Source organism: Mucor velutinosus (genome assembly GCF_035048745.1).
Source record: "Mucor velutinosus strain NIH1002 chromosome Unknown tig00001566, whole genome shotgun sequence".
Classification (NCBI taxonomy): domain Eukaryota; kingdom Fungi; phylum Mucoromycota; class Mucoromycetes; order Mucorales; family Mucoraceae; genus Mucor; species Mucor velutinosus.
This window is the reverse complement of record NW_027041910.1, coordinates 165,678-185,893: the sequence shown is the minus strand read 5'-3', so window position 1 is coordinate 185,893 and position 20,216 is coordinate 165,678. Positions and strand designations below refer to the sequence as shown.

The following is a 20,216-nucleotide window of genomic DNA, read 5'->3' as shown; positions in this document are numbered from 1 at the left end:
CCCTAACCCTAACCTAACCCTAACCCTAACCCTAACCTAACCCTAACCCTAACCCTAACCCTAACCCTAACCCTAACCCTAACCCTAACCCTAACCCTAACCCTAACCCTAACCCTAACCCTAACCCTAACCCTAACCCTAACTCTAATCCTAATCCTAACCCTAATTCTAACCCTAATCATAACCCTAACACTAACACTATTCCTAATTATATCCCTAACACTAACCTTAACACTAACACTAATGTTGATACCTCACACCAACACTAGTGCTTTAAAAAAATTGACCATGAAAGACCCCTCTTGGCCTCATGAAGAACAAATTTTTCACTTACCTTACCCTTACTTACACTGTGGACATTCTTGGTTGTAAGATCCTGATTATGCTTTCTATTAAAAAAAGAAAACTGTCAGAATAACTCCTGAAATCTGCTCATATTTTACCTTGTAATTGCCTCGGACTTGTTCTGTGGGACAGCGGCTTCTCTTATGGGAAGGGTTATAAGTAGTAAAATATATAGAGTGTTTTCAAAATAAAAAATGTGGGCGATAAAAATCCCCAATTTTTTCCAGGGTATTTATATTTTTTCACCATTAGTCTCGGCACTTAACACCGAGTCTAAAAAAGGATCTCGGCACTTAATGCCGAATCTCGGCACATAAACGCCGAATCTCGGCACATAAACGCCGAATCTCGGCACATAACGCCGAGTTTAAAGGGATCTCGGCACTTAACGCCGAGTCTAATCTTCCCTTAAATTTCCGGATCACGTCTTTCACCCGACTTATTCCGACTTTCGTGTGAAAAAATAATTTTTCAAAAAGATATATAAAGAGCTAGTATAATGCACCTGAAGAAGCTACATCTCTTGTAGCGAATAGATTCAATCTAAGTGTTTCTAGACTCTCTCCTTTGTTGCTTCTTTGGTTTTTGGATATATTTTCTATTATTATCTCTCTAACCCTAACCTCTCTCCAACAATCTGCTCTTTCTGGTCACCGCTCTCTCTTGCCGTCACCACTACAACTATATCTCTTTTGGATCTCTCTGTCTCGCTCGTCAAAACTTTTTTTCTCTCTCTCTCTCAAGTCAACCTCTTTTTTCTCCTGAACTGTCTTTTTTGGTATAACAAATGAACAATAATTCTGATAACTCATTGTATTCCAAGATTAATGAACAGGGCTTCCCGATTCTCATCCATCTGGATAATCTTCGCGTTGCCACTGAGGCTTTGATTTTCTTTCCTGCTGTTGCTTCTGTCTGGTCCTCGTTTCCCAAGTGGTGTCAAGAAGCAATCATGTACAGCATGAATGATGTCTTCAAGATACATCATCATGCTCAAGTCGGTTTGGTCAAGGCTTTGGATAGTCTCAAGGCTCACCTGGTTAATGGTACCTTTCCACAAGTCGTTCTCGCTGCTGTTCCGGGAGTTAAGAATCTGCATATGGACAATTCCCTGTCTGATGCAGATAAATCGCTTTTTTCTTCTTCCATTGAAAATGCGGTACTTTCGGCTCGTTCTGCTATTCTTAAAACCCTTATAGAAAGCAAAGAACGTGCACTACAGGCTCATCAATTGCAAGCATCACCCGCTTTTGTCCTAGCACAATGCCGTGATAGAATTTTTGAGTCGATTTTGGCCATGGGTGGTTCGATTGAACATCTTACCGATACCCAGATTCATGATGTGGTTCGTTCCCTGTGTCATCTCAGACACAACATGAATAATGTGCTCGAAACCCAGGCTTGGGCTAGAGTACAGGCCGAACGTAAACAGCAAAAGGCCAAATCTGCCGCTGATACCGTTATGGAATCTTCCTCTGACCTCTCTTCTGCCCAGCTCACTGACTCCATCACCAAGTTGGTTAACAAGACTGTTCAGTCAAAAATCTCGGCTCTTGACAAGAAATTGTCAAAACTTACTGTCTCTGGTTCCTCTTCTCGTCCGTCTTCTCGTCGTCCTGCTGCTTCGTCTTCGTCAAGAAAGCAAGGCAACCCCAAGTCGTCCTCTTCTTCGGGAAAAGGCTCTCGACCTTTGTCCGGCCCCACCAAGGGTCGAATCCAGAAAGGGGCCCCCAACCCCAATCGTCGTCTTGCCCCCGGTCCCACCCCCTTCAAAGCTTTGAAGGGAAAAAGAGGTTAAACCCTCTTAGTGGGCGTCACTACTCTTGTGAACATGGTACGTATAGATCTCCTACTACTTGTAGACACTTTGATGTTCGTAGAGCACACACTTATCCTCCTTGGTTTTTTCATAGTGCTCGCCTCAAAGATCGTATCAACTTTGTCATAAAGCATTCGTCCCCTCTATGGGCGGATACTTATATTTTTAATAAAGCTGTTCACAATTATTCTTCTATAAATATTCCAACTTCTGTTAGAAAATATTTAGGATTTGGTACAAAGTTTGTTCCTAAACCCAAAGCAAATCCTCGCTTAATTTTACCAAGCGTAGAAGACTTTACAAGACGCATTCGTATTAAGGAAATTTTCAAAGATACTCGTGATAATCCTGACTTTGATATTAGATTCCATGTCAAAACCTCGACTTGGAAACCTAATCCTTCCTCAAATACCTTGATTGAAAAAGGGCTTAGACTTGTAAAAAGTAATGTCATGCCTCTTAATCATCCTACACATTATCAAGTTTATAATAATAGACTTAATGATATTGTACCCAAGTTCTTTAAGGATTTTATTAATAATCCTGATATACTCATTAAAGCTTCTGATAAAAATCTTGGACTTACTGTTCTCGACACTAGCTGGTATATTCAAGAAGGACTTCGACAATTAAATGACCCCCGCTTCTATAAGCAATTAGACAAAAATTTCTTTTCTCCTGAAAATTTTGATTCTAATATTCAGAACATTGTTAGTACTGCTAATAGTTTATTATCTTTACTATGTTCTCAATGGGGTACATCCATCTTTAATAAACAACATGAGAAATATCTTAGGCATCGACTCCTTAATGATAGAAAGTTACCTACCTTTCATCTGTTGCCAAAGATTCACAAGACACCTATGCAAGGTCGTCCTATTGTTCCTTCTCACAGTTGGGTCACGACTGGTTTCTCTACTTATATTGATACAGTCTTACAAAAAGTACTTCCACACTTGCCCTATATTATTAAAGATACTAAATCCCTTGTTAAATCACTTGATGGAATTTCTATTCCTCAAGACGAAAGACTTTTATGGCTAGTTACTGGTGATGTGTCTTCAATGTACACTAATCTACCTACTACCCCATATGCTTTCGATGTTATTGCTAAAACTGTTGACAAATATCTTCCTCTTTCTCCAAATGATACTACCCTTATCAGAGAAACACTCAAGTTTGTCATGAGCAATAACTATTTTACTTTTCAAGGAATACCATATCATCAGGTCTCAGGTATTGCTATGGGTACTGCATGCGCTCCTGCTTATGCAAATATCTTGATGCATCATTTCGAAGAACGTTTCTTTGAATTTAATCCTGATTTTACTCTGATCTTTTATGGTCGATATATCGATGATATCTTTTTCATGTTTAAAGGTTCTGAACAAGAACTTAAAACTTTCTTGACTACTTTTGATACCAAACGTGCTTTTAGTAATCAATTAAAGATATCTTGGGATTATTCAACTACCTCTGTTAGTTTTCTTGACCTTCAAATTCATGCAAAACATAATAAAGTTGAATTATCCACACATCAGAAAATGCTTAATAAATACTTGTACATTCCATTCTCTTCTTATCATCCCAAAGATAATAAAGTTGGTTTTATTAAAGCTGAACTGATCAGATATATTCGTAACAGCTCTTCCTATCGAAGTTTTGCTAACACTGCTAAACAATTTTTTACTCGTTTACGACTCCGTGGTTACCCGCCACGATTCTTAATCTGGGTCTTTAGCCAAGTGCGTTACGATGACAGACCGAAATATCTAGAAGATGCTCCTCTTAGTACAGATAATACTCTTGTTCCTTTTGTTACAATGTATAATCCTATTTGGGAGACTCCACATCTTCGTAAAGGACTTAGGGAATTTTTTACTTTAAATCCACACTACAGACCAGTAGTTGCTTTTAAAAGAAATAAAAACATAGCTGATTTATTAAATCGTGCCAATGTACGCAAGTTAACGGGAAAACAGTTCCATTCATTACAACAGGATGGACTTTGTTGGATTTCGTCTAAAAAACGTAAACCATAACCCTTACCCTATCCCTAACCCTAACCCTAACACTAACACTAATGTTGATACCTCACACCAACACTAGTGCTTTAAAAAATTTGACCATGAAAGACCCCTCTTGGCCTCATGAAGAACAAATTTTTCACTTACCTTACCCTTACTTACACTGTGGACATTCCTGGTTGTAAGATCCTGATCATGCTTTCTATTAAAAAAAAGAAAACTGTCAGAATAACTCCTGAAATCTGCTCATATTTTACCTTGTAATTACCTCGGACTTGTTCTGTGGGACAGCGGCTTCTCTTATGGGAAGGGTTATAAGTAGTAAAATATATAGAGTGTTTTCAAAATAAAAAATGTGGGCGATAAAAATCCCCAATTTTTTCCAGGGTATTTATATTTTTTTCACCATTAGTCTCGGCACTTAACACCGAGTCTAAAAAAGGATCTCGGCACTTAACGCCGAATCTAAAAAAGATCTCGGCACTTAACGCCGAATCTCGGCACATAAACGCCGAATCTCGGCACATAAACGCCGAATCTCGGCACATAACGCCGAGTCTAAAGGGATCTCGGCACTTAACGCCGAGTCTAATCTTCCCTTAAATTTCCGGATCACGTCTTTCACCCGACTTATTCCGACTTTCGTGTGAAAAAATAATTTTTCAAAAAGATATATAAAGAGCTAGTATAATGCACCTGAAGAAGCTACATCTCTTGTAGCGAATAGATTCAATCTAAGTGTCTCTAGACTCTCAACTTTGTTGCTTCTTTATCGGTTTTTTGGATATATTCTTATTTTTATTCCTATCTAACCCTAACCCTAACCCTAACCCTTATCCTAATACTAATCCTAACCCTATCCATAAGCCTATCCCTAATCCTATGTATATTCCTAATCCTAATCCTAAGCCTGATCCTAATCCTAGCTCAAACTATAATCCTATCTATAAATTTAATACTAATCATAATTCTATATTTAACCATACTTTTAACCTTAATCCTATCCCTGTTTCCTACCCCTGATCCTGTTCCTCTCTTTAATATTTAATCCTAATCCTTACCTTAATCTTAGCATTAATCCTAATCATGATCATAAACCCTGTCGTTAATTATATTCCTATTCTTAATCATAATATTACCCCTATTCTTATCTCTAATCTTAATGTCAATATTAATTTTAACTATGCTTTATCTTTATTCGTAACTCTATTATTAATCATTATTCTATTCCTAATAGTGCGTATAAATTTATCCCTAATCTAATATTAAATATTAATCCTCTCCATTGTCATACTTTTAATCCTAATATTAATCCTATCATTATCATAATCTTAACCCTTGTCATAATATTATCTTTATCCTTAATCCTAATTATTCCTATAATTAACCTTCTATTCCGATATTATCCCTGTTCCTATCCCTGTATATAATTTATTCCCGTTGTTTTTTTTTTTTTTTTTTTGTCTCTTATTCAATTATTGTATCTTATCTGATGTAATATGTGTTGTTTTATTCATTAATTATTGTATCATTCTTTATGCTATGTATAATTATCTATTATTCCCTTATTTATATGTTTTTATTATGTGTATTTATTCATTGTATCCTCGTGTTTGTGAAATGTTATTATGCATTTATGTGTTCTATTTGCTATACAAATATCATCCTGTTCGTTGTATAGTGGTAATTATTATTCTCTGCTATGGTAATGTATTCGCTCCGCTATGGTAATGAATTCGCTTTTTATTTTCTTTTATTTATTTTTATTTTTTTTTTTTACTGTTCATATTCTCTCTTGTTTGTTTTTTTTTTCTTTATCTCTGTTACTATTTTTATTATTTCTTTCTACTTTGTCTATTTCTTTTCTCTACCCCTTTCCCCTTTTCTGTCTTTTTTTGCCTATTCTTCTCTCCTTTTCTGTGTTTTTTTTCGTAGTTTCTTCGTCCTTTCTCTTTCTATAATTCTTCCTATTCCATTTCCTCGTCTCTGTGTATTTTATTCCCTATCCCTTCCCTTTTTTTCTTGCTTGTTTCTCCCTTCTCTCTGTATATACTTTCTCTGTTTTTGTTATTCTCTCTTTCCGTTCTCTCTACCCCCCTTTCTCTGTCTGTGTTTTTGTCCACCTTTCTTTTTTTCATATATCTTTTCTCCGTTTTTTCTTTGTTTGCTTGTTCTCCCGGTCTCTTCTTGTGCTTTATCTTCATATTTCCCTTTTCTGTTCTGCTTATATTCTTTATCCTCCTTCTCGAACCTTTTTCTTTTCGGCTTTTTATCTCTATTTATTCCTTTCTGTTTCTTTATCGCATTTTCTTTCCTTGACATTGTTTCTTTCGCCTTTCTTTCGCCTTTCTTTTATGTTTGCCTATTTTCTTTTATGTTTTTTTTTGATTTACTTCTCTTTTCGCTTTCTTTGCTTCATTCCTCTTTTTTTTTGTCAATTTATTCTTACTCTTTTCTTTGCTTCTTATTCTTTACATTACTTTCATTTCTTTCGTCTTTTTGCTTTCCTACCATCTCTTTTTATATATCTTTTTTTTCTTTGTCTTATACATTACATTCTGTCTTTTCATGGGTTTCTTTGCTTTCCTTTATTGATTTTGCCTATTATTTGTACTTTTTTTCCTTACTGTCTCAATTTTTCTATCTGTTTTATTTTATTTACTCTTTTGCATTCTTTTCTGTTTATTATTTTTGTTCGATTTCTCTCTCTTTCTATGTATTTATTTTTTATCATTTTAATTCCTATTTTGTCGGATTCTTGTTTATCCAGTATTCGTTCCCATACTTGTTGTTGCTTCTTTTCTTATTATCTCAGTCTCATCCTTTCCCTTCTTTGTTCTTTTCTTAATATCACAACCTTTTCTTATTCTTTTCATTGTTGCTTTGTTCTATTCTGTTTTGATTTGTTTCTTTTAATTGTCACTATTCATTTTTTTATCACATTCCCTCTTTTATATATATTCTTTGTCTAATATCCCAATCTCTTCTTGTGGTGTTCTTACTTTTTGTCTAATCCCTCCTTTTTTTTCCCTTGTTCATTCTTTTGTCCTATTATATCAACGATTGTTTTGTCGGGTATCATATTGAAAGCCCATGATAAGTTGTATCTTGTTCATCATTTTCCTCAATTGCTATTTTTCATTACTGATGAGTGATGTTGATGACTTATTTAAGATTTGTGATAACATATCAAGAAAGTGTAATGCTAATTAACCATTGACGCTTGATAGCATATTTATAAGTTGGCTGGTGCTCTCTTACTACTGTTAAGAGCTTTTAATATTTTTTTAATAGTAAAACTGATATTGATTATAACAGTTTAATGATATAATGATTTTAAACTATTTTTTTTACTAATTATTCCAGAGCACGCTCTATGTAGTGGTATATATGAGACCGCTCAGTGAAGCAATCTCTGGTGAGATAATAACTGGATAACATTTTCTATAAGTTCGCATACGCGAACTGGGCTATCTTAGGCTACTTTCCCCTATTTTTCAAACACCGAGCTCCTCGGTGTTTGAAAAATGTTATTAGGAATGATATCTCATGTATCAAGGTATCTAAGCGCCGTGTGTCTTGCTTCTGATTGGCCATTCAAATGATACCTGTAGTAATAGGATATCCTATTCTTATGTATCACTTACACTTTGTTCTGATTGGCTTTTAACATTATGCCCATGGTACCATTTCTCGACGACTCACGCCGTGAGTCGTCCAGAAATGATATTAGGATATATTTCTTCATAATTATTATTTTTAACCACCAACGATATTGCATTTATGTCTACCAACCCATAAATACTTGGATGACTGGACCGTTCAGACAATGATTGCACCCGGCAAGAAGGCTTCAGTGGATCTTGAAAGCTACTTGGCTATTTTTGTGGACGAAATTCGTGATCTTTGTGAACATGGCATGCTGGTTCGAGTGAATGGTGGTGAAGTTGCCCGAGTAAGCGTTCATTTGGCAATGGCGACTGGCGATCTTGTAGAAGTATCACATTTGATGTTGCATGGAGGAGTCTCCAGTCAGTTTGGCTGTATGAAGTGCCTCATAGACACACAAGGAGGCCAATGCTTTACTCGCACAATCAGAAATTTCCAATACAGAACTCTCGAACAACTGAAAGCACCACTGCCTGTTGGCGTAAAACATGTGTTTGTAAGTGAAGCGATTTCATTAAACAATCATGTATAGTTCTTGTACCAACCATCATCTCTTCTATAGAACATCAAAGGACCATCCATATTTACCACTCTCAAGTCTTTTCCTGCCAACCCATCGTTCTACGGTCTCGACACACTTCACCTACTGAGCATTGGATTAGCTAAGCATTTGTACGAGCTCTTGTCTTCTCCATTGCATCCATCCAAGTTTGATAACCGATGCAAGCCCTCTATCGAAGAACTGAAAGAAGCAAAGCTTGATAAAGCAAGTGCCTGGCCTTACACCTTTGATTTAGATCCCGAAGTTCTGGCAAAGATCGGTCAGTATGTGGCTCAGTCAAAGAAGACCATTCCAACTACCTTCAATGCACCAGGAGGAGTTACCAACTACCGAGCAGTTGACTATGAAGAGTTTATGATTTTCATTGTTCCAGCCCTGATAGCACCACACTATCCTGACTCAATCAGAAAACCTCTTCTGGGTATCGTTAAAGTGGCAGCTTTGGTATTGCAGAAGAATGAATTGCATGCTTCAGACTTACAATTCATAGAAGCGTAAGTATTGGCATCTTGAATAACAAAACCCGTTTTATCCACAGACTAACGACTTCTTTCTATCTCTGCACAGTAAGATTAACGATTGGCACAAACTGCTGATCACTGAAATCAAAGCCAAACGCCTTCCTATCAAGACCTTTCGACCAAACGCCCATTATTTAGGACACTTGACTTACCTGATCAAAGCGCAAGGTTTACCGGCTTCGACTTCCAGTCGATCTATCGAAAGATCCATCGGCAGGTACAAACGCTTGATAAGTGCTCGCACAAATGTTGGTATAAATGCCGGAAACATCATTGATCGTTTGGCAATTATGCGAGCCATCAAGGCATCTACAACTGGTGATGGTACAGGCGATGGTGAAGACAAACTAAATGATCTGGATGCTCGAATCAATCTCTTAGTGCCTCGACGATACGATCCAACTACCTTCGTAAATCTAAAGAATGACAATGGCAACGGAAGTCAGCTCTGGTATCCAGTCATCCACACAACGGTTTCAAGTATCCCAACCTCCGTCAACGTCAACACACCTCTTTTTGTCAAGGCTATACAGTCCTACCACGACCGGCAATACTCGACTAATGTTCTGCAGAATGTCGGTATGTCAATTCGCAGGTTCATTATTGCCTTTATCGTTACTCATCAAAACCCATATTGACGTCTGAATTTCCTATAGTAACTCTCGTCGCAAGGTCAAAGCTTTCTATGTAGGGGCGGTTATTTTCATGTTCAAGCTCGAAATTGAGGGGATTGGCGATGAGTTGTTCTTGCTTATTCGATTGGGAAAGACTCATGCTGTTGACGACAAAGACAAGACGATGCCCATAGTGGAGCTGGATGATGACCAGGATTCATCCGCATATTTGGTGTGCACATTTGAGCAGGTCATTTGCCAAGTTGGTCTGATGCGTTTTAGCGAGAATGACAAGAGATATAAAGTGATAACGAAGGAAAAGGCTTTCCGGGCCTCGATAGAGACTTATAAACCTGGAAAAAACTCATTTGTGCTACCTCAATAATAAAGATAAATATAGAATTTATCATCGTATCATTACCCCCAACAAGTTAACAGACATTCAGCTTCATGATGTCGTTCTCCTCTTCTTCGTTTCTTCCCTTTTAGCTTCGGACATCAAAGGCATCCCATTCAGCTCACTACACAACGCTCAGTTCCTTTAGTATGTGCCAAAAAGCACCATTAATTGCGGAGTAGGTGCCCCAACCTTAACTTGAGTAAAACACTAGTGCGAATAGCACTGTTACCAGACAATGGCATCTTAAAATTGTATGATATTTCTATTTTTCCTTCATTCAATTGCCAATGCTTTTATGTCTCACCCTTGCTATTAAAACCTAAGCGTGTATACAAAACAGATTCCGACAAATGTCTTCTTTTTTGCCGTCTCCCTCACCTTCCATTCTTTATTGAATTCTTCCTTCTGTTTTCCCCTCGTCCTACTATTACTTAAGGCTTTGAACACTGATTTCTTGCAAATATCAACGAAACACAAGGGCCACAATGGTTAAAATTCCCCTCACAACAATCTTTTTGCTATTGTAAACCGGAAAGGTTCTATTGAGCTGTTTCTCCCGTATCTCTAAGATGATTTTTACCATTTTTAGCATCAAATAGGTGTTTCCTACTGCTTTTAGCGCTGAATACGCTGCTAGCTCCTACTTTGAAGCGGTATTTTAAATACAAAAGACTTTCAAGATCCAACGCAAATATGATTCTGACAAATTTCAGTTTTCCCCTTTCCTTCATGGTTTATACGGTATTCTTCAATGGATGTTTACTTGATCTCTCTTAGTTTTGATAGAATAGTGATAGATCTGCCGTTCCATTGTACACATAGGAAGGTATTACGAAAAAACCGAGAAAAACTTTAGATATTGATATTGTGCTTAATTTCCTGCCTAAACATGCAGAACAAAAAAGCTATATAAGAACTAGACACTTTGATAAATCCAAAAAAAAAACTATCCTGAACACCGCATGTGCAACAATCAATTTTCAACTGCGAGATAAAGTGTTTAGAGGCCATTCTTCTCTTTAGATTTGTTCCGGAAACGTATATAACAAACTAGATGTATAAGAAGAGGAAACATTGGGCAACCGTATTATTATTCTTGAGCACCCGATGGCCCTTTGGGAATTCATAAATTGACATTTACTCGAAAAATATGCCTAATTTGCTTCTTTTTACATATGTTTATAGATAGATTTTGAAACCTTCGTTAGGCAATAACAAACTATACGTGCTGCAATCTTTATTTCAAAGTTTTATATACTCAAAAAATGTGTTTTTGTGTAATATATTCTGTCCTTACTTCCTCAAATGGTTAAGCACTTGATGTACATCCATTTTTTGTGATACCACTGATAATTCTTTATTGAAAAAAAAATCCAATGCACCTTCAAAACCCCAATTTTGGTGCAAATGATCTAAGTCTTGGTGCTTTTACTCTAAACTTGGTGTATTTGCACCAAGGTTTTCGCCGTAGTGAACTTGCCTCACAGAAGTAACAGAGACACAGTTTATAAGCCAAAGATACTTTAAAGAGCATGCTCTATTCAATGATATATAGAAGAGGGCTCAGTGTAGTGGTTTCTGACGAGATAATAAATGGGTAACATTTTATAAAAGTTCGCACCTGCGAACTCGGATACCTTACGCTACCTCAGGATACCCGCTTTATATCTCGCCCAAATGTCATACACCAAGCTCTGTCGTTTTGAATACATATAAAATATATTTATGTAAGCATATTTAGCTTAAGAACTACATCTTTAATTTTAAAACTGAACGAGCTATCAATGCTCAAAAACCACATTTTAGTGCGTGTAGTCCATTTTCAGAGCTTAATAACTCGCTTCGTAGACTTAATGCAACTATAGTCTACAGATCAGAGATACTCTATAGACTGTACTCTAATCAGTGATATATAGAATAGGACTCAGTGTAATGATTTTTGGTGAGATAATATATGGATAGCCTGAGGTAGCCCGAGGTAGCCTCAGGTACACTATTTCCGGAAATTATTGGTGCACTTAGAAAAATCAATTTGGAGCACCGCCAAAAATCATTTTGGTGCACTCATTAAAATACGATTGGTGCATTTGCAAAATAAATTTCGTGCAAAAATTAAAACGTATTTGGTGCATTATGCACCAGATGTGTTTATTATATACTTTTTCTCTCTAAACAGTCAGCCCATCTGGCAGCAGAGTATCTGCAAAATCCTTGTAGGTCGCTGATCATAACCTTGTTACAAGAGTCAGAAATTCTAGTGGATAGCGTTTCTTCTTCCAAAAGTGCGACTCTCTTAAGCTTGCTTTTCACTATGGACCAAAACTGCTTGATTGGATTAAGTTCCGTAGAGTAAGGTGGTAGATAAACGTATCTATACCCTCTGCCTTCAATGTACAGTTGTATGTCTTTGTTTTTGTGGATAGGGGCATTGTCCATAATCAAATAGTGATCCTTGAACTCTTCGTACTTATCCATCACATCCAAAGTGTTGGCGACAAAATTGAAATAATGCCCAGTAACGGTTCCTCCCTTACCTGCTTGAACAGGGCCATTTGTAGCTTTTCTTTTTTTCGAGGGTGCCGTAACTTTTGGAAGCTTCATCTTCACGTTAACAATGCCAAAGGAAGATATGGTCCCAATGATTGTCGTGGTTTTTGCTCGAGTTTTGGGAACATTTACAACAGCTCGCTTTCCTTTACCTGACCATGCATAGTTGCGCTTCATGTTGATATGAAATGCAGCCTCATCAATAAATACGCAATTGCTTGTAAAATCCATGTCAGTTTCTTGCCACTGCTTGACCCAATTGTATCTTTCTTCAATCTTCTCGGGACTATTTCGCTCTACAGAGTGGAAATGAGCCCTTTTAACAGAAAAATGACACTTTTCATAAAGAAATGTGTGCAAGGCAGATTGGTGAATATCAAGGCCAACAAACTGAGCATTCAGTTGTTCCATCATTTCTTCCAAAACTGAGTTTGGTTTTTCATCTACTATGCTGATCAAAGCCATTTTGTGCTCTTCTCGAAGTTTTGCTGGCCTTCCAACCTTGCTGCTCTCTTTTTTGTGTGGTAGGTTCTCGTCTTTTGCCAAATTCTCCGCACCTTTCTTGTACCAATTTTGACCAGCACTGGGAGGGATATTTACCATTTTACATGCTGCGCGGATGCTCAGTTGTTTCTCGTAAACGTAAAAGAAAAACTTGTCTTTATCTTCAGGTTTGTATGAACGATACCTTTTTCTTTTAATTTCTATTGAATCCACTTTTTCATCATCTTCTTCTACACTATCTGTCTCACTCGTCTTGCTTGGCTTTTCTGGTGGCTTCAGGTACGTATACTCACCAAAGTTGGTTATGTTAGCCAAAGGTTATTGTTCATTGTCTATCTCCATGGAGATGACAGCAACTGATTCACCCTGCTCATTGCAGAGATTGCCGTTTCCATCTTCGAAAATAAATTGATTCATTGAATGAAGTAATACTTGTGATAAGAAAAGAACTAAAAGTGCATCAAATACACTTTAATTTTTGCACGGGATTTATTTTGCGGGTGCACCAATCGTATTTTAATGAGTGCACCAAAATGATTTTTGGCGGTGCTCCAAACTGATTTTTATTAGTGTACCAATAATTTCCGGAAATAGTGTACAAAGGTTCGCACATGCGAACTTTTACTGTGAGACGTTCATAAAGGATACCTCAGGCTGCCTGAGAATACCTGGGGTTACCTCCCCCCCTATATTTCAAACACCGAGGTGCACGGTGTTTGAGAAATGTTATTAGTATTCAAGTTTATTTCTACTGTAGGGGGAAAAACTGTCCCGTTCGTTCAAATAATCTTGACTTTTACCCAGTATATTGCCACAACTCAGAAAACAAAGCTACCCCGTACTGCGTTCGATAGAACAGCTTATAGGAATTACAGCAACATAAGAACCTTAGGGCTGGACTATATTTTAATCCCAGTATAACCAGCTAAAGTGAGACGTGGCAAAAATGTTAGGTGGGTAATTCTAGATGATATAAAATGGTTGATATCTTTACTTCCAATGGACGTATTGAAGAAATCTAAAAAACTACCCGCGGTATGCTCAGGATATTTAATATCCCAGGAGCACTCTAAAAGTGTAAAATAAGCTAGTTTTTTCATATTTTTTCATTATTTCTTTGCTTTCTTATTTTTTTTCAAAACTTTCATTATGCCTGCTCGTTTAACACAAGATTTACGCAACATTCTCCAATCTTTGCTCCAACGTGGTCGTTCGTTCTCAAAGATAAAAAATTTGTATCCAGGAGTGGGTAACTCTACTCTTACAAGGCTCAGAAAACTATATTGCCCTGACCCAGCTAGACCTCTTGGCGGAAGACCGAAAAAACTTGGTGCTAAAACTATGTCCCTAGTGTCAAGAGAACTTCGATCAGGTGCTTTAGATGGTCCCCGAGCAGCACAAGAAAGTTTAAGATTGACGGGCCATGATATGTCAATTAATGGCATCTGCAAGGCATTGAGACGAAATGGACTTAAATCTCGTAGAAAAGTAAAGACCAATTTTGTTAGCAAGACAAACAAGCGGCTTCGATTGGCGTGGGCTAAAAAGCATAGGCATCTTACTATTGCTGATTGGCGTCGTTGGGTGTTTTCGGATGAAACAAGAATAAACCTTTGGGGCTCAGATGGTAATTCTTTTTACTGGACGAATGGTGACCGAACCATGCAGCCTCATCAAGTCAAGCCTCAAGTGCAGGGAAATGACGGTGGGGTCATGTTCTGGGGTTGTGTAACAGCGGAGGGGCCTGGTTATGGTACTACCATTATTGAAGGCTCAGTAAACTCGGACTTGTATGTCGATATTTTGAAGACATCATTGGTCGACACTCTTGAGCACTTTGGGAAGACACCATCTAATGTGCGATTTCAACAAGACAGAGCAACACCGCATACATCGGGCATTACTAAGCAATGGTTCACCGACAATGGGTTTAACCTAGACGAAATCATGGATTTGCCACCCCAAAGTCCCGATTTTAATCCCCTTGAACATGTCTGGCATCTCCTAAAGCTTCGTCTTAATAAGTATCCCACTAGGCCCTCTACAAAAGAAGAATTAGAGCGGCGTATTAACAGTCAGTGGTACAAAATAATAGAAAAAGAGTGCCAAAAATATATTGATAGTTTGCCTGCCCGAATCAAGGCTGTCATCAAGAGCAAAGGTGGTTCAACTCACTATTAATGATTTTATAATAAAATGTACATTTTTCTATATTTATTTTTTAACCAATGAAATCATTGGATTTTAGTTTTTGAAAAAGTTATAATTATGTATAGATAACACTACTTTCTCTTATTTAAACGATATATATTTCGACTTTGTATACAAAGAAATGACCAAAAACTTGTGCAAAAAGACAAAATTTTAAACGAACAGGACAGTTTTTCCCCCTACAGTATATTGACTCTTTTTCAAACTACAATTAGAAAAGAGCCTGCTCCAACTGTGGGTCTCCGTGCACTTAACGTCAGATCTGTGAACAAATATTACGATCTTTGGTTTAAATATATCAAGATGATTATGATGGCTGCTGCTCCCTCCTTTGGCTCTGACGAGGACCCTGACCTTCACATGAAGTACCGTGAATTCGGTCAAACTATTTTCAATGATATTAACGGTGACACATCCAGACAATTTGTCATCGATATCGAAAATATCATTGCTGAAATGCGTTCTGCTGGAGACAGCTTTCGTGCTAGTGAGAGAGACTTTCCTGTCTTGCACAGCTGCTTTATGTCGCTTGTCAGTGAGCAGACATCTCCATTTATCCATAGAGTCAAGTGCTCAATCCTGGTTTTCACTGCATTCTCACAGATTGAGGCATCAGGATGCTGGAAGAACGTGGCATACGTAAAGAGTGTGCCTGCGAGATTAATGTATCTGTTTAGAAGCATCATCCTTTACGAACTCTTGTTGAAAAACGATGGGCTGGTATTTGATGATGTGGATAACAATGTCCAAGTTGGCACCGCCATCAATGATGATGGTCTTGATACTGATCTCACTGAAGAAGAGTTGGAGGAGTTCCACAATAATGCGTGATCAATAAATTGCCAGCGAATTTCTCTGGATCTTTTACTCTCGACGCATTCATATCAAAACACCACGTTGCTATTAGTATTCCTTTCGTAATTGCTCTCTGTCGTGTAGCTGCTTCCATGCGCTCCGTTTATTTCCATCTGATTCAGACGGTACTGGAGCTTTCTGGAGCAAGTGTAAATTCCCCATTCTCAATTGTCGCTTCTGTAAGTCGTTTGGACAGCATACTAATGAATACATTCACAATATTTTCTACATTGTCCTCGTTAATTCCTTCATCATTGATCAGCTAAACACGCCCCCATTGCAAACAGATGAGTTAGTATCAGTATTTTCGTACGTCAATCACACTTTACATTCTTTACACGGGTGATAAAGTTTTTCGAAAAGACATCATAAAGCACCAGTACAAATACACCGCATTTATCAGCAAATATTTTGCATTTTCTACAGTGGAGTGTGTCATTTTTTCCTTCTCCTTCATTCAAGTAAGCCCCTACATACCTATATTTTTAGATAAGACGTTGGTGTACCTTGTCCATGCCTTACCAGCAATAACAGAGAATATTTCCTTGTAACGCTTTTTCTTTTCTGCCTCAGATGCACCCTTGTTTTCTTCTACTCGTTTCTGAATTTGACAAGCCATGGCAAACCCATGGTAGTTCTCAGCTTGACGTCTAATGGAGCTACCAAGATATGCCCTCATTTGTGTTCTCAAATCTTGTGGGATCCCCTCGAAATCAAATATGCCATCCTCTTCGTATTGATTCCCCAGACTCAGTATCGTTTTGAATCGCTTTTGAACCTCTGCCAATAACTCACTCTCGTTTCCAATGTAATGATACAGTACTAGACAAGCAGGTCACAATCAGCTAATAGTTTGCACGTTACGAATTATACTCACAATTGAATGATGTCGGTGAGAGCTCTTTTTTAAACCATTCCAAATTGATAAGTTTCACAGCTGATTCCTTTACTCTCTTTCGTTTATTCGTTGCGTTAGGCGTGGATGGAGGATTTAATTCAGCGAGAAGCACCGGCTCTGAAGACGTCGATAATGACCCTGAGGGGAATACTGGTGGTGATATCGTCGCAACAGGTATGTGAGGTAAAGTCGCTACGGCCACTGGTGGTTTTCTAACACTATGTATGTTATCATCTTCTATTGGTATTATGGCGCCTTCTTGCATTCCAGCATCTGTTGTCTGCGTATCTAAATCTGAATTACCGAGGGTTGCAAGTTGACTGGATCCACCTCGAATGTTGTCAAGTGCTTACTTCAAATCAGATTCTAGCATGTTTGCAAATGAAACTACAACGAGTGGTAAGAGATCAAATACACGTTCAATCCAGAAGAAATACCATCCGTCAAGGAAGCAAAGCCATAAATGATTTGCAAAATTGCATCGCCATCGCTACCAATTTCAAGCACGAGAGTTTCGTACTCATTGCGCAAGGTAGCAAAGACTTCTCTATAAACATCCGTATCGCCAAAAGTATACAGTGAATAAAAGGTGAAAAAAAAGCCCAAATGCCATTGAAGCGATTTTTATATATTGAGGAAAGTCACTGCCATGGGCCATTGGTCTGTCGTTCGTGCACCAACGTTGGGTGGAACTAAATGTACCAACGTTGGGTGATGTTACATGTACCAACGTCCTGTTATGCGCAATATATATATCAGATACCATGATACCCAAGTATTGTGAGTTTTTGTCATTCGCCAAAAGGATGATACCTGCCTTTGACTTGTTCATAAAATAGGATATCCTATTCTTAGGTATCGTTTGCCCTTTGTTCTGATTGGCTTTTAGCATGATACCCATGGTACCTGAGGTACCATTTCTGGGCGACTCACGCCGTGAATCGTCCAAAAATGTTATTAGGGCATGTAAAAGTAGTTCAATACAGTCTCAGCTATCATAATAGATTGACAGTAATATCCTTGTGCCCTAGATCGACAAAGCAAAAATACTGAAAAGTTTATTTTTCTCTTTACCTTAAGCAGCCAAAAAATTACACTTTTTCGATTTTTCAGTGGACAAAAAGCAATAACATCACACTTTTAGTACATGTAGCAATGCCTGGTAATACGTGCTATTATAACCATTAATTAGATGTATTTTTCACTTTCTGAATCGCTCTGTATGTAGCCAAAAGAGCTCTCTTTATCTTACAAAAATGCCATTTAAAATATTCAGAACATGCTGATTTGTACCCCGACTAAAACGGTCTGCTGAACATCATATATTTAAAGCTATTTTATCACGTAAATTAATAGTAAACACGACTTGTTCTTATTGAAGTATCATATTTCAACTGTTATAGTTTTATGGAATTAAGGTTTCAAGCTGAAATATGTTTTTATGTGGGAAATTGAAGCAGTAAAAATCAAGTAGTTATCACCCTATATTTAAACTCATAAAACCTGTATTTCTACATGAGTATTCGAAACAATAATAGCATTGTCTGGTTAAATGTGTATGCAAAATCTTTTGTTTATGCTTATCTAACTATGGCGGATGTATTCAATAACTGATACAATTTATACTAAACAAATAGTCATATTTTTTTTTATTAAAAAAATCGATTGTAGTGGATAATTGACGTAACAAATGTAAATGAAAAGCTGCTGTTTGTAATGAAATAGCCGCTCAAACGCGACTTGATTGAAAGCCGGAATTCATCAGTATCACTCACTCAAATTCATGTTATTTGAATCGACCAATCACGCGCACAAATGTTCATCAAAATACAATTGCAACATACTAAAGCAAATATGCATATTTATCTCGCACATTGTCGAATGAATGAATCGCTCCTGATCGCAGTTTATTAAATCACGCCCATGATGATCGTAATAAGTGATATTATCTTTATTCAAATGAAATCAAATCAACAGCAAGCATATTCAAATATGACAACTATGCCCTGATACTATATTTGCATAGTACTCCAGATAAAGGGTCCCACACTTTAATATAAAAAATCGCATCTTCAATCGTCAAGGTTATTATAGTAATGTTATGACGATAGCTCATTCAAGCCAATCAAGGTAAGATTGATTTATGGCCAGTGATCAGATTAATCATACTTTTAAATCAATGATATCTACCAGATATTGGAGTAGCATCAACTGCTACTCTCTATCATAGCTAGCGCTGCAGACTAACTAACTCCAGATGTGCATAAATACGCTTCGTTTTTTTTTTTTTTTTTTTTTTTTTTTACTCAGTTCCAGGATCTTCATTTTTATCCCAACATCAGTATTTCAGCCGCTTTCAGCTTGATTCTATTCTGCTTTATTTTGTAGTATGCGATAACAAGATTTCAATGCATGGCATTCATATTCTTTTCTGACATCTCATCTAGCTTATATAACTTTCATACAGCGTTTTTCTTGCTTTCAAATCTGGCTTGCTTTGTCGGGTCATTTGACTTTTCATTTCATTATTATGCCTGGCTTTTTTTTTTTCATTCGTTGTTTCTTTTATTGTACAGAATGCTCGTAACAAGAGATGAATCAATATGTCTTTTTTATGCTGTTCAAATTACCAGAGAGAACGTTGAATTCTATGAGTGTGCAATCAGCGATATGCCATACTATTCAAGAAGTCTAAAAAAAATCAAAACTACTTTCTAGATGTGTGATATATGCAGAATGGTTTGCCATTTACCTGTACCCCGCCACTGCAACATCACTTATCACATCTGCTGTCATGGAAAGTTGAATTCTATTAGCTCCAAACAGAACGTTTGCTATTTCTCTTGTATGCAACCTGTTGGTTATCAGCGATTACGCATGGCAATTCAATAGATGAGGTGTCACAAAATGGTGTATTGGAGACATCTTGCTTCGTTGCAGTGTGGCAAAGGTTTAAAGCGCTACTCTGCCTGTCTTCTCAACTTCTGTTTCGTCTACTGCAACTGCTGTTTTGCCTGTCATATCATCTGCTGTTTTTCCCCACTCTTACGCCAAGTACGTGCTTACAGTAACTGTTTATCACTTTTAGATGGCTGAATTCATTATTGCTGTAGTTTCAAATGGCCAACTAAAGCAATACATGAATTACGCTTATCTTGGTGTGGATACTAAATCTGAAGTATACGAATTTGTGTATATGCCAATCAGTTTTTTTTTTTGGTTACTTGATTCAAGTCGTTTTACG

At 37.3% G+C, this 20,216-nt stretch overlaps 7 protein-coding genes across 7 annotated transcripts; 5 read left to right on the top strand and 2 right to left on the bottom strand.

The window, feature by feature from the left end:
- Positions 1 to 1,132: 1,132 nt before the first annotated feature.
- ATC70_011876 (uncharacterized protein) lies at positions 1,133 to 2,143 on the top strand (the record flags this gene model as incomplete). The annotated part of the gene is made up of 1 exon (XM_064831061.1): positions 1,133 to 2,143. The coding sequence occupies one exon, from the start codon at positions 1,133 to 1,135 to the stop codon at positions 2,141 to 2,143; it is 1,011 nt and encodes a 336-aa protein (XP_064679974.1).
- Positions 2,144 to 2,176: 33 nt separating this feature from the next.
- On the top strand, positions 2,177 to 4,206 carry ATC70_011875 (uncharacterized protein; the record flags this gene model as incomplete). Its single annotated transcript, XM_064831060.1, has 3 exons — positions 2,177 to 2,179; positions 2,259 to 2,286; positions 2,339 to 4,206. 3 exons carry the CDS (start codon positions 2,177 to 2,179, stop codon positions 4,204 to 4,206), a joined length of 1,899 nt encoding a protein of 632 aa, XP_064679973.1.
- Positions 4,207 to 8,020: 3,814 nt separating this feature from the next.
- Positions 8,021 to 9,942, top strand: ATC70_011874 (uncharacterized protein; the record flags this gene model as incomplete). The annotated part of the gene is made up of 4 exons (XM_064831059.1): positions 8,021 to 8,356; positions 8,423 to 8,916; positions 8,990 to 9,538; positions 9,600 to 9,942. 4 exons carry the CDS (start codon positions 8,021 to 8,023, stop codon positions 9,940 to 9,942), a joined length of 1,722 nt encoding a protein of 573 aa, XP_064679972.1.
- Positions 9,943 to 12,108: 2,166 nt separating this feature from the next.
- Positions 12,109 to 13,107, bottom strand: ATC70_011873 (uncharacterized protein; the record flags this gene model as incomplete). Its single annotated transcript, XM_064831058.1, has 1 exon — positions 12,109 to 13,107. One exon carries the CDS (start codon positions 13,105 to 13,107, stop codon positions 12,109 to 12,111), a length of 999 nt encoding a protein of 332 aa, XP_064679971.1.
- Positions 13,108 to 14,157: 1,050 nt separating this feature from the next.
- ATC70_011872 (uncharacterized protein) lies at positions 14,158 to 15,189 on the top strand (the record flags this gene model as incomplete). Its single annotated transcript, XM_064831057.1, has 1 exon — positions 14,158 to 15,189. One exon carries the CDS (start codon positions 14,158 to 14,160, stop codon positions 15,187 to 15,189), a length of 1,032 nt encoding a protein of 343 aa, XP_064679970.1.
- Positions 15,190 to 15,522: 333 nt separating this feature from the next.
- ATC70_011871 (uncharacterized protein) lies at positions 15,523 to 16,050 on the top strand (the record flags this gene model as incomplete). Its single annotated transcript, XM_064831056.1, has 1 exon — positions 15,523 to 16,050. The coding sequence occupies one exon, from the start codon at positions 15,523 to 15,525 to the stop codon at positions 16,048 to 16,050; it is 528 nt and encodes a 175-aa protein (XP_064679969.1).
- A 493-nt stretch (positions 16,051 to 16,543) lies between these two features.
- ATC70_011870 (uncharacterized protein) lies at positions 16,544 to 17,237 on the bottom strand (the record flags this gene model as incomplete). The annotated part of the gene is made up of 2 exons (XM_064831055.1): positions 16,544 to 16,896; positions 16,952 to 17,237. 2 exons carry the CDS (start codon positions 17,235 to 17,237, stop codon positions 16,544 to 16,546), a joined length of 639 nt encoding a protein of 212 aa, XP_064679968.1.
- Between the last annotated feature and the right edge of the window lie 2,979 nt (positions 17,238 to 20,216).